Source organism: Ooceraea biroi, chromosome 3, assembly GCF_003672135.1.
Source record: "Ooceraea biroi isolate clonal line C1 chromosome 3, Obir_v5.4, whole genome shotgun sequence".
Classification (NCBI taxonomy): Eukaryota; Metazoa; Arthropoda; class Insecta; order Hymenoptera; family Formicidae; genus Ooceraea; species Ooceraea biroi.
The window spans coordinates 5,463,197-5,476,554 of record NC_039508.1 but is presented as its reverse complement, the minus strand read 5'-3'; the positions used below and the strand labels follow the sequence as shown (position 1 = coordinate 5,476,554).

The 13,358-nt window shown below is 41.5% G+C and overlaps 2 protein-coding genes and 1 long non-coding RNA gene across 3 annotated transcripts in view; 1 reads left to right on the top strand and 2 right to left on the bottom strand.

Annotated features, from left to right (window-relative positions):
* Positions 1–763, bottom strand: part of LOC105277487 — a 154,965-nt gene extending 154,202 nt beyond the window's left edge. Inside the window, exons 1-2 of the long non-coding RNA XR_893630.3 lie at positions 575–763; positions 366–483 (exon numbers count right to left, since the gene is read on the bottom strand). This is a non-coding gene — a long non-coding RNA (uncharacterized LOC105277487). The remainder of the gene's footprint in view (positions 1–365; positions 484–574) is intronic.
* A 298-nt stretch (positions 764–1,061) lies between these two features.
* Positions 1,062–3,505, top strand: LOC105277482 (nucleolar protein 9). Its single transcript, XM_011335862.3, has one exon. The coding sequence runs from the start codon at positions 1,353–1,355 to the stop codon at positions 3,201–3,203; it is 1,851 nt and encodes a 616-aa protein (XP_011334164.1). The 5' UTR covers positions 1,062–1,352; the 3' UTR covers positions 3,204–3,505.
* Positions 3,506–3,595: 90 nt separating this feature from the next.
* The window catches only part of LOC105277481 (protein CBFA2T2), a 34,990-nt gene continuing 25,227 nt past the window's right edge, over positions 3,596–13,358 (bottom strand). Inside the window, exons 5-8 of the mRNA XM_011335861.3 lie at positions 8,933–9,204; positions 6,465–7,114; positions 6,040–6,332; positions 3,596–5,946 (exon numbers count right to left, since the gene is read on the bottom strand). Coding sequence (XP_011334163.1) covers positions 5,686–5,946; positions 6,040–6,332; positions 6,465–7,114; positions 8,933–9,204 — 1,476 coding nt within the window. The 3' untranslated portion in view covers positions 3,596–5,685. The remainder of the gene's footprint in view (positions 5,947–6,039; positions 6,333–6,464; positions 7,115–8,932; positions 9,205–13,358) is intronic.

Here is a 13,358-nt window from a genome sequence, read left to right as displayed (position 1 = left end):
TAATGGACTTGAAAATAATCAAAGATCACTAAGCAATCGAATTTTACTTTTTATATACTTGTGCATCTAATATATGTATATCTTTGATATTTGATACAACTTCATTTTCTAACTCAGCCATTTTACGAAACTGCGTTACCTTTCAGGATCTCTAGTTTAATAAGAATCTCTCGGGTTCAAATATATACAAACGACAAGGTTCAAATATATACAAACAACAAGGTTCAAATATATACAAACGATAAGGTTCGAATATATACAAACGACAAGGTTCGAATATATACAAACGACAAGGTTCAAATATATACAAACGATAAGGTTCAAATATATACAAACACAGCATCAATTTTATCAATTATTATTACCTCAATGTGGTGTTTGTTAAACTCGCTGAATTACTGATCACTTCGAACTCGCTTCGAAAACCTCGCTGCAATTATTCTCTGACGGGCCATCACCAAAGTGCAATGATATACACGTATCCTGAAAGAATCGAGAAATGAGAAAGGATTAATAAGACTCCATCTTGTATAGTTACGATTTCGTGATCTTCAATCGAAGACCGAATACGTACTCGTAATATTGATCTTTTACGTGATGTACTTGGCGAACCGATGTACTGCAGGTTGAAATGACATCCAGCACTATATGAGAGACGAAAAATCGTGGAAAATCACTTTCACTTTACACTATTTTGCGAGATTTCACATTTCTCGTATTCGAAACAGCACGAATCGCTCTACGCGGACGGAAACTACGTCAGTACCACGGGAAATTTCAAGATGGGCAACTTGGCAGTGCAATGAACTCTCGACGCAAAGTGCAACCGTAATCGGAAGCAGTGCAAAATCAAATGCAATACATATAATATACATAAATTATATAATAAGTTTTTAATATTTTATTTATTTAAAAAATAAAATAATTAATAATAAATTATGTAATAAATGAGCAACATTTTCAGTCAAAATTTATTATGTATGCACTGAGTGTACTTTATCGATATATCGATGTATCGATATATCGATAGTTTGCTTCATCGAGGAGCCATGTGTTGCGCATTTCATTTCAATCCAACTGCAAACACGCTTGTATATGGCTGGATATCGTTCGTATTGTGACCTACCGAACATGTCTCCGACACTGTGTTAATTTCTGTTAATTTACATATAAACCACTTGCAATACAAAGTAACTAACTCTACTGGATAGTAGAGAGTGGAACTATTTTGTGGAAAAGCACAGACGTCCGTAAAGAAGAGAGCTGGAAGAAGCGCGCCGTATAGGTTAAGTTTAACCTCTCGCGACGATCGTTGTTTCTCCTCGGCATTTATCATCAAATCGGCGAACATAATGGGAAAGCACGATTCAACAGTGAGAAAGCACGACTCGACGGCGACGAAGAACGTACCCAAGACTGGAATTGTCGATAAGAAACGAAAGAAGAGACGTTCTCACGCGCAAATTGCCAAGAAATTCGCTCGGCAGAGGAACATCACAGGTAATCTCGACAGGCAGATATATCAGTACATGATAGAAATCCTCGATACACTGCGGACGGACTTCGCTTCGTCCAGCGACAAGCTCCTGTTCGTGAACAACGTCTACGCGGAGACGGTAGGTCAGGAGGTTGAGTGCGCGCGTAATCAGGTTGCATCGCGCGTCATGGACTCTCTCCTGCCGTTTGCCGGCTTGGAAATTATTCAGAGACTAGTCGAGGCGCTCGAGCCTTCTCTCAGGCAGCTGAGCGGCGACAGATTCGCCAGTCATGTTCTGCAGAAGATCATAGTGGTCTGCGCGGACAGAGGCAACAGAGTCCCCGCAGAGTTAACTGTTAAAACTGAGGCTGAGGATGAGAAAGAATCAGGATCCGAGAACGACAATCGACTCGTCGTGGAAATTAAGCCAGACGAGGTGAAGATCTACAACGATATTGTTCTCAAGTTGAGCAAGTACTTTCTCAATAATATAGAAGAGTTCGCGTTCGACATTTATGCCAATCATGTGTTGCGCACGGTCTTACAGTGTCTGGCTGGGCTGATAGACATTTCCGATGATTCCAGTGCTCGTAAAAAATTCAAGTTCTGTCCTACGAACAGACGTCCTGTAATACAAGAGTACGAGGATCTGTTAATACAGAATTGTCAACGACTGCAACAGTGGCCACAGCTCTGCGAGTTTGGATTGAAGGATATTACGTCCGGCTTGGTACAATGCGTCCTGTTCTCACTGAAAGATGTCGATGCGGATTTGACGAAAAACATTATCAAGAAAATTCTGCTGGAATCGCAAGACAACGAGAAACGGTTGACAATATTCAACCTGGAGAGTTCCGCTAGGCTGCTGGAAGCCTGCCTGATGACATCACCACCGAAAACTTACTGCAAATTGTACAAGACGTTCTTCGCTGACAATTTAGAACATCTATGTCAAAATCAGAATAGCAATTACAGCGTACAGAGATTATTGGATTCCTGTGCCTCCAAGGACACTTTCGAGGAAATATTCGACAAGGTGGTGGAACACTTTCCACAGATTCTCAAACGAGGCTTCACCGGCATATTAGTCAGCACTGGAAATGCATGTCTAAAATTGCATACAAAGCAAGGCGCATTCGTCAATGCGATAACGAAAATGCTGGATTGCGCGGATCAGGCGCATCTTGTGTGGTGTACAGCGACCCTCAAGACCCGATCTCAGCTGGAAGATAACCCAAGTGGTGCGCAAGTGCCTCTCAACTTACACGGAAGTTTGATAACGCAAGCCATGTTAAAGTTCAATAAACCCATCGTGATCGTGAAGTCATTACTGCAGATGAGCAACGAAGAGCTGTCGCGATTATTCGATGATCCAAAGGGCAGTCGAATTCTGGATGCTTTTATGGACAGCGAGTACGTCGGCGAGAAAAGTAGGGAGAAATTGTGCAAAAAATTGCAAGGCGTTTGGGCAGATTTGGCTAAGAGCACGCACGGATCTCGATGCTTGGACAAGATGTGGGAGAAGGTGAGTGAGACTCAGAAGATATTCATCATGGAAGAATTGGCTGCAGCTGGGGAAGCCTTAAGATCCACGAAATCAAGCCAGGTTATTTTCAAAAAGTTGAACGTATCGTTGTTCGCGAAAAATAAAACGGAATGGAAGTTATCGCAATCGAAGCAACAGAAAACTAAAAAGCTATTTGCAAATATTATCGGCAAGAAATAAGAATTTGAAAAATTGTTGCACCTTCTATGATTTTTTATACTTGTATTATCGCAACAGAAATATATATATATGCTTTTCAAATAATCTATAACACTAGCAATGTCGTTTCTCATTAAATATCTAGCATTCTTTTAGCATTTCTTTTTCCTCTCTGTGTAAAGTAAATAATAATTTTACGTAAAGAAACATAAAACAGAAATAAATTATTCTTATGGAAATTATTATAATGTAGTATCAATGTAGTAAAATTAAGACATTAAAATTGTACGATATTTTATCGAAATATAATCAAGTCTATCCTGTAATCTCGTTTTTATCAGACACTAAAATTGATTTTTTCTAATACTTTTTAATAGTCGTAGGATATAATAAAAACCACCTGATATTATTTCTTATACGTTCTGACATAGAATAATTATATATTTTGTTAGTTTATAAATACACTTTATAGGATCCATCATACATCCCCGCAACGCAATGTGCCTAGGAAAAATTACAATAATTCGTAGTCTAGATTTGAGCAAAATTTCCTAACGCGTATGATCGATAAATCCACTCCATCTCTTCCTGTGACTAGACTTAAATGTACGTGATAATTATATATCCTGAGGTGCGCGCGCGAAAGTAAAGATTTCTCGATTCTCGTTACATTATATTAGCAATTGTTAAACCTATCAATTGACTAGGATAAAATCGATGTGCTTCGTTCTTCGTGCACGAAACATCGAGGTGAGCGTAGTTACGCAATAAAATCGAATAATTGCTGTGTGTATGTACATATCGTGTGTATGTACGCGTCAGTTTCATCTCGCAATACATAGCAGTTTCGTAACGATATTTTGCGGTGTTAATATTGAGACACGATAAAAAGTTACATCCATGATAGTGAGAGAACACATAATGCTCGATCATCTGACAGCAAGAAGAAAAACTAACTCGTGCAACGTCATGATTTTATTTGCATAATATATATTATATTCGACCGATATTAAGAGTAGCGAAAGTTTTGTGCTTCACCAAAATTGTTACGAACAAGAAAATGCATTTTCTAAGTTATGTCTGTATTCGCTAATTCTTCTGGCTTCCTTGGTTGGAGAATATTGAGAAATTTCATTTGTGAAATGAAGAAGTGTGCCTACGTGCTAATAAGATGGATTATTTCATAATGCTATATTTACTGCTAATATCGATTCAGAACAATACGGAACGCACATCTGCGATTCACTGATCGGATTTACTGTTACCTATCATTCTTTCAATTGCAAAAAGCGTTTAAGACGCGCATTATTAATCTATTGTTCGGTATAATCCTAGATAATAAATGGATTGGAAATCTGCGATTCGAAGCAGAAGATGAAAAGGAGAACGGCTGGCACAATGTTGATAAATGTATACATTTACGATAGTGCTGTGCATATTTCGCCGGTGCTATTTATCCAGAAAACGCAAACGCCTATGTGGCCAGTTACGCTACTTGACGTGAAATCAGTTGCCCATTTCATGTGTGATTAATTGATAAAGTTCTAAAACACATTTATCACGCCCGACGTTTCACTCGAGACGTACGAGTATAATCAAGTTACCTAAGAGGTTTATTTACTCATCTATATGTTCGTCCATTTTTAACGTTGACCATTTTTGCTCATTAACTGACAGTATAAAGTATAAATTTTATACTATCGAGATAGTAATACAAACAATATAAATTGTTCATTTTCAAAAACCCTTCACTTTTTAGATGCCTTTTGCAGTTTTATATTCAAGTAAGTAGAATTCTCCAAAATAATTGCTAGATATCGAAATTATTGAATCGATTTATAAATAATATTTTCATATAGCATTGTATATTATTCTCTTATTTGAAACGCCGGAACGAGACGAGTACGGATGAGTAGAGATGTATCTATTTAGGAAAATTGATCATCTAACCAGCATATGTCCGCAATTCTCATTTATTAATGCTCGTTTAATTATCAATTTTCCTTAAAAAGCGAATAATCATCTAGATAAATTTTTGTTCAGATTCACAGATCGTCCAAACTTTTCCAGATGTATTATGAAAGAATTCTCCAGTCAGTTTCATAGAAAGAAAAGGATATACTGATGAGTATATGCAGAAGATGTATGATCGGCAAAGGTTCTGTAGCAAATGGATGAATTAAATGGGATTGATAGCAACTTTTGAATTATTATGCGAACGCATCAAGTTTTTAAAATTAACAATTTAGCTTTCAAACCGTCAATTTTTTTCTACCTGTATATTTCCATGAAAAATGAAATAAATCTGGCAAGTGATTTTATACCAATCCCTAATGGCGAGAAGATCAGATATTCAATTTTACAGAAATGGACTTCTCTCGATTTCTTTTAATTCATCCAACTTTTTACAGAAGAGAATCCTTGCAGGAATGCGCGATTAGCGCGACTCGTAGTCGGTCGATCTGATCGATCGGTGACCCGAGTTGTTCCTCGCACCGCGACGTCACTTCCCCTTCGCGACGCCAGCAGATGCGACCGGCGGTGCAACGTCCACTTCGTTGACGCTCGTCGAGAGATTCGCGGCGATGACTCTCGGCGGACTGCGTGAAGTTGATCTTCGTGGTTCTCGCGGCGGGAGATTGTTATTACAGGTTGCGTGATGACTGGCCTCCCAATCGCGATGCTGACAGAAGAAACCACAGTATCGGGCGATGCCGCAACCACCGCAAGTCTCCAGGGCAGGCCTGCCGCAGTTCCAACAGCTCTGGAAGAGGGATAAGGATTTGGGCGTCTTTAATTGAAACTGCTGGTAGAATTCTATTCCTCTTTTATCACAATTCTAGTCATAACTACTCACAGATCCCATCATGCTGGTGAGATGTACGTCTTTCTCGTCTTCCGTGGACGCCGAATTTGGCGTCGTCGTCGGCGTCGTCACGTTCCGAGCGCTGGTCTCCACCGCGCTCGAGCTCCCGTGAACCCTCAAGAAAGGGCCTTGACGAAGGCTGCTGTGATTTCTTTGCGACACTGGCAGGTCCAGCAATCGGTGGACTCTCATACGTTCGTTCGCTCTCGACTCTGCAACCGCAACCGCGACGGCGCGTTGCACTTCCGCTACTGCAGCCCTCTTCACTTCTAGCACAGCTTCCTCTGAAAGTATCAACAAAACCAAATCCCCATTAACATTAACTTCTTTCATTATTTCTTATCATTTTATTTATTTATTACATCATTCCTACTTTAAAAGAATTATTATTAGTGAAAAACAATCAGGATACCAACCAGCTCTCCGTTTAACTTCGGCCACCCTGTCCTCGGTCGCCCGGATCGTCTGCGCGACGATTTCACCGGACAGTCGCTTCAGGCTGCCATCCCGATCACTGGTGGATGACTCGACCTGCGCGCCGTTAGTCGACGAGGGATTGTTATTACTGTTGCTGCTGCCGTTGTTGCTGGTACCGTTCTGTGCCGTGACTACACCTGGCGGTGGCGCCGCAGCCGCTGGGCTGGAACACCCACGTCGCTGAAGGATCGCTAACGCTCGCTTCGTCTTTTCGACCATGCCAAGGATGCAGTTGAGCATCACATGGATGTTCTTCCACTCGTCATCAAGACTGCCGCCGTTTTGGACCTGCAATCCGTGGCCCATCGGCTGCTGCGGTTGCTGGGTCAGATGGTGCGGCGCGGAAAACGCGTTTATCTGATTAATCTGCACGAGACTAGGCGGTACAGGACTCGGCCCGTGACCGTGGCCGTGCGCGTGACCTTGAATCGATCCACCCGAGGAGTGCAGCGGATGATACCAGCAGTAAGGATCCGTCGGTTGTTGCTGCTGCTGTTGCTGTTGCTGCTGATGGTGATGGCTCCACAGGTTGGTAGGTCTCTTGCCGTAGACCGGCATGTCATCCAGAAGAGCACCGTTCTCATAGTACCTGAAATTAAAATTCGTTGACATTAATGAAAAGAAAAATTAGAAAATTTCAAATATATAGGTACCAATATAATTTTCAGCCTGATGACGCCAATTGCAGTACTATGATAGTTATAATAATATTAGAGAAAAATTAAAAGACGACTTTATGGCGCGATTTAATGATCGAAATGCGAATGTGCTTCGGCCATCTCGGTCACCGTATTGTCCGTTATAGAACGCCTCCGCTTTTACACGGCGGATCGTTCGGGCATTCAGCATCGCGCGAGGGTTGCCTGCGAATCAAAGACGTCCGTCCATGTGTACGCGCGTACACCCACGTTCATCGACACGTGTGCCACTGCGTTGCGGTGTGTATTAGCAGGATGCCGATAGGCACTCGAGGCAAGTTTGCCGGTACTCATGGGCGAAGGGGTAGCAAGCTGTGCGGGGGCGCGGTGGGGTGTTCAGGAAAGGTGGTGTGCCCGATGATATATGGAAACGTCACCGGCAGACATATCGAGAGGAGGCCAGGGTGGCATTGCCAGGGCGCACACCGCGTTTTGTCGCCTTCGTATTCGCTCCACGGCACCCCTTTCCGTCCCACCTTCTCGCCTGCGCGTGCATATCATCCTGACCGGAAATCCTGGCCGTCCGGCACTGATTTCATCAACACTTCGGCTCGAAATGCAGATGACAAGCGGAACGCATGCATTAAGAAATCTCGTTTACCTCGAAATGATCGTTCTTCTTTTCCCTTCAGAGCATTTTAAAAAATTGAAGAAAAAATTTTAATGCATCGATGAAATAACAGAAATTTAATTCACCAAAAAGTCGGCCTTTAAAATTTACCAAAGTTATTACTTTTGTAAATATATCTTATATATAAATTACAAATGTATGCTTAATCATTGAATATTTTTTTCAGCATTAGCGCTTTAACATACATATCAGTATCGATCTGAAGTGTTGAACATCATGGAGACAATTTCGTATTAATAGGTGCTTAATCGCGATAAATATCGGCGAGAAATGCAGGCCGGCAGCCAAGATTTTTCTCAAACGATGGCATATTTGCGGCTTGGCAAACGTAGTACGCGCGCGTGTACGCGCAGGTGCGTGGCGTTCGTTATCACATGAATTATCGCTATGGATGAGCGAAGATTTCACGCGATCTTGCTGCGGCGGGATCAATTTGCACGGTAATTTACGCGTCCTCGTTTACGCTATTCCGTCTAACGCGGAGAGAATGTATCGTGTTTGCTTTTTAAACCAATTTGCAGATGCCACTCACAATTACGATATCCTCGCGTATTAATTCTTAAATGACTTATACAATGATCAAACACGATATCTTCATACTTAATAATTTTATAAATTCTCACGTAGTCTTCCCAATATACTTTCTTTTTTTTCTTTCTCTCTTTATTCACTTTAGCATTATATTTTCATATCATCAACCACCGCACAATTTTCCCCAGTAAACGAAAACCGTATTTGGCTCGCATGTTCTATTATTCAAGACCAAGTTGTATCGCAAGGCCAGTACGAGGAATTCACAATTCATACTATAATTCTATGATCTCTCGATGGATCAATAACAAGGCAAGATTTCTGACGTTTTTTTTTTAAGCTTAAGATTCGGCCTCCTTATTTAGTGCGACCAATCTTCTCGCAGTTAATCGGAAAAAATTAAATTCGGGTCGGCCAGCGCAAAGATTTACGATAATGTCTCAACGTTTCATTTCCGCAGGATTTTCCTCTGAGGATCATGAATCGCGATTGAGCACCCTCACCCTAGATTTACGCGAACTTCGAAATGGTGCGTGTTCATACTCACGGGGTGTCGGAGGCACGGCGTTTCGGTGCATGAGCGACTCCAGGATAATGGTGCAACGCGCCCGCGGCGTTGCTGCCCGCCGTGTGCTGAATAGCGCCGACGCCAGGATTAGAATTTGAGCGCATGGCGTAATGAGCGGAGCACTGATTACCACCACCGATCCCGTTCGCACCCCCGTGCTCGCCGAAGACTTCGACGGACTCGCCGGACGGGACCAGCCCTACGGCCTCCAAAACGGCGGATTCGTTGGACCGGAGAAACTGCACGCAGCTCTGCAAACGTGAAGAGAATTATGAGTCTCTTTAATCCTTTCACAGGCAAAGTATATCCCTTTTTTACAATATGCAGAAATGGAATATGTAATTTTAGAATCATACGCTACAGTGGTCTTCCACATATTTAATTAATTTCACATATTTAATTAATTTTTCTGGATAGGATAGTAACGGACTGTCAAGATTTGGCTACGTAACAACCACTGTATGATATAATTTTCATTTTCCATCATAAAATGTGGAATAAAATGTGAAATCTCAAATTGTAAATTGTTATAATTTTTATATCAATTCTTTCCTCTGATATAGTAATCCTAGCTAGCAGAAAATCCTAATACACGAGGAGTACGTTGGATCTTTTCCCGAATCGGGTCGCGCAAGCTGGAGACTGATTGGCCCGCCTGATCACATTGGTTTCGACTTTTAATATTCGTTTCACTGCTTTCTTTATCGCCGTTCCCGCCACTCGCGCCCGCCCAGTCCAAGTTCTCGTCGAGCCCCTTATTCCGTCGTGCCCTCTCTTGTGCTGCCAATACCCGAAGTCGGCATGGCAGGGTGGGATTTATCGCTTCTAATTCAATATCGGTACCTTTCAACCTCCTCCCGCATTCGCCTCGCCACCTTTCATTCCCTTCCTTTCGAGCTCTTTCGCTTTCACGACTCGCAATTAACGATCATCGATCGGTGGACCAGGTAGACGTGATGACCTCTTGCGCAGCGTGTACATGTGCGAAATGTTGGAAATGAGATTTTGCGAGAGACAGTCCGTCAGTTCTAAGCGTTTTCTTTTTTTTTCGTTTGAAATTTGACGATAATGAGACTCTTGAGAGATGTTCTGAACTCGATAAAACAATAAAATAAGAAAAATCTTTGAAATATATAATATAATCAGTACAGTAACGAGAAATATCAGTTTCTTACGAGAAGACCAGCTATCTATGTATAAAATACTGGTAGTCTATATTTCTTACTGTCTCTTTAATAAACTACCGTTTATTGGAAATAGTGACTAAAGAGTGTTGTAAAACTGCCTCAATTCAATGGATACAAACTCTCAACTAGCTGAAACATTTTCGGGGAACAAGTTTCGTAAGAAACATCGAGGATTTACATGTATATGACGTCGAGTTTCGCGTCGGCGGAGATGCCCGCAGGGAAAACCGGAAAACCAAGCCGTTCCGCTGCACCCGCGACTTTCGATCCTCACGCGCGCCTTCATCGCGCCGGCAGAAATGTAAATGTTCGCTATTAATTTGCAATTCGTTACCTCACCGTGAGCGTTCTGTCGCCCGGCGCGGCGCGCTTCACTCTTTTCGTTTCGCTCGCCTTCGAGACGGGCAACAGCTGCGGGCAGTAGCGTAACCGGAAGGCTCCTATTAATCCCCCGGGTGTCGAATTTCGCGACGTCGTGGAAATTAAAGGGTGTGGTGTGTATCGATTGACCGAAAACGAAGCACGACGTCTGTCACCGGAAGTACCGTTACACTAGTGTTCGCGGTTCGTGAATTGTTCGAGTTGAAGTAATGTTCTATGAAAAAAGATGTCACAACAATTATTCTAAGACGCCGTTTTAAACATTTGCAATTTGCAAGTATAAATTTATAGCACCTAATTATTATACAATTTCGTTACGTCACTACTGCTCTTCGTGAGATCGTTTTATCGTGCGATATTTTCACAGTTACGCCACTGACTGTGGATCGTTCTTTTGCACATCTCAGAAAATATTCCAAGCCTCCCTCACCCCTCAGCTTATGCGGTAGCGAACGTTCGTGTAAAGTCCAAGAAATCCCCCGCAAATACTCTTAATTTTCGTACGCCACAGATTTGTACACCCAGCGAGAACGCATAAAGAAGCGCTAATGCATCCTCTCTAACGTTAATTCCCCGTAAATTCGCATGAACATTACCGTCCGATATAAAATACGACGTGGAACATTTCTCCCCTTTTTTTTAACGAATACATAATTACGAGCTCCAGATTCGAACCAAGCCGATGCATACATGGATGACCAAAGCATACCGGATTAAATCGTACATCCGCGGATTTAGTGCGGGGAATTGTATGCGAGGGATAATTTTAAGAACGAGATTATGTACGTTACAGACGAACAGTTCCGAGCTTCGTTATATGTAATTCTCTGAAATGCAGCGTTATTTAATCGGTCCATCCTCGAGCAATTCTTCCTACCAAAGCCTAAATTATTTCGTGTAAAAAGATTAAGAAAAAACACGGTGTACTTTGCGTAAATTATAAGCACACGAGTTTTAGGATTTTTAATTTAGCGCAGCGGAAATTCAATAAGAGAGATCAAATAAAGCCACATGTATCTTTCACCCGTTATCGTCTAATTATACACTTTGCGGAAAGCGTACGTGTGATCGCGTGTCACGTATCACGCATAACATCGCGTGACCATCGAATACCGTATCTCGCGTGTATCTCGGCGTGTATTCTTGTCGCTTCAAGAGATTCGCAGGAGGGTAAGAATCATACAGCGTTTTTTTTCACCACCCCGATCCACTCTCGTCTCATTCGCTACATTCCGAGTCGTTCATCCATCTTCGAACAGACTGGCGTGCTCCCACCGACGATCGGAAAGTAGCCTGGGAAATTAAAACAGTCCGCCAGCCGGGCAGCTTTGCCTCTGTTGATTTTACCAGGTCCTCCCGCGCTCCGCGACGCTCTCGTTATACAGAGTGTCCCGTACCTAACACGCAATTTTTCACGTAGATTCCACGGCATATTTAAAATCGGCCTCTCTCCCCAACAATGATACGATGAAATGCCGCCGCTTGTAATTTCTGCATTATTCAACGTTGAATACTTTGCCTGATGTAGCTTTGATACACAACTGATTGAAAAAATAAAGCACCGCTGATGGTATACGTAATAAGTTTTTATTGGATAATACCTTGTATAATTCTTAAACAGTCTGTGTAATGTCGATTTCACAATCGAATTAGTTGTAAATTGCAGGAGGAAATAAAGTGATGAACGCATTGCCGCACGGTCGCCGGTTCGGAAAATGAATTTTATAATCTGGGAAAGTAGCATCTGTACGTGTGTGTGTGTGTCGCTCAGAGACACACTGTTTAAAATTTAACTAATGAATAATTACCTCATCATGCAAAATGTTAACGGAATCTAAATCCAAGCTGCAATGACATTTAAACATTAAATTATTCTTAAAAAAGGAATTATTAAGATTCATATATAATAATAAAATTACTGTCAGTAATCAGTTATGTAAATTTACATTTAAATTGCTAACATTTTCAATTAATGCTATTTTTTAAGCTATTAAAGAGCAGATTTTCTTTCACGTTCCATCTCAAAAATGTATAAGAAAAGAAGAAAAATGCACATTACTTTGTTAGTCTTCCAACGATTTGGCCATTATCTTGAAACGGCATACTTTGGTGATGCCATCGCTGCTAGCAGTGACCACAATGTCACGGGGAGGAGGCAAACGCGTGAAAGAATTCGGGGTGTGCGGCTTGCACTCACCCGAGCGCACAGTAGTGCATACAAATTTATGGGTCCACGCGCAACCCAAGAGAGACATCAGGCACGTGCGGCATCTTCAAGGGGGTGTGGCACGGGCCGGTTCCCGCATAACAAACGCTGCGGACGGTGATCCTCCGTTTCTCGGGGATGCCGCGCGATCCGCGGCCACACTCTTGGAACGGGAATCGGCTACGTGCGCCATCGATCTGCCATTTAGCAGCAGTGTAATGTCGCGTAGACAACCATGTCACCCTCGTTCGTTGAGATATTTCTCAGAGAGTAGAATAAAAAATTGCGGCATATTATTAACTGACTGTCTGATCGCACGATAAGTGTAGATAGATGGTGATACAAATAAGACATTTAAAAACAAAAGTGTATATATAGATATCTCGAAAATAATAACTTTCAAGAAGCTTGAACAAATTTTAAAATAAATATATAAAGAAAAAAAAATATATGTATTAAATTATCTTTTTTAATTCTTAGAACTTAGAATTAAATTGTCTTTTTTAAGTCTTAGAACATTTTTGCTCATTTAAACAATTTTATGTAAGAATTAGAGTATTTATGTACATTTTTCTATTATAGTGTGTACATATGTGTCACATATTTGTATTAATGATTTATTTTCTAATTG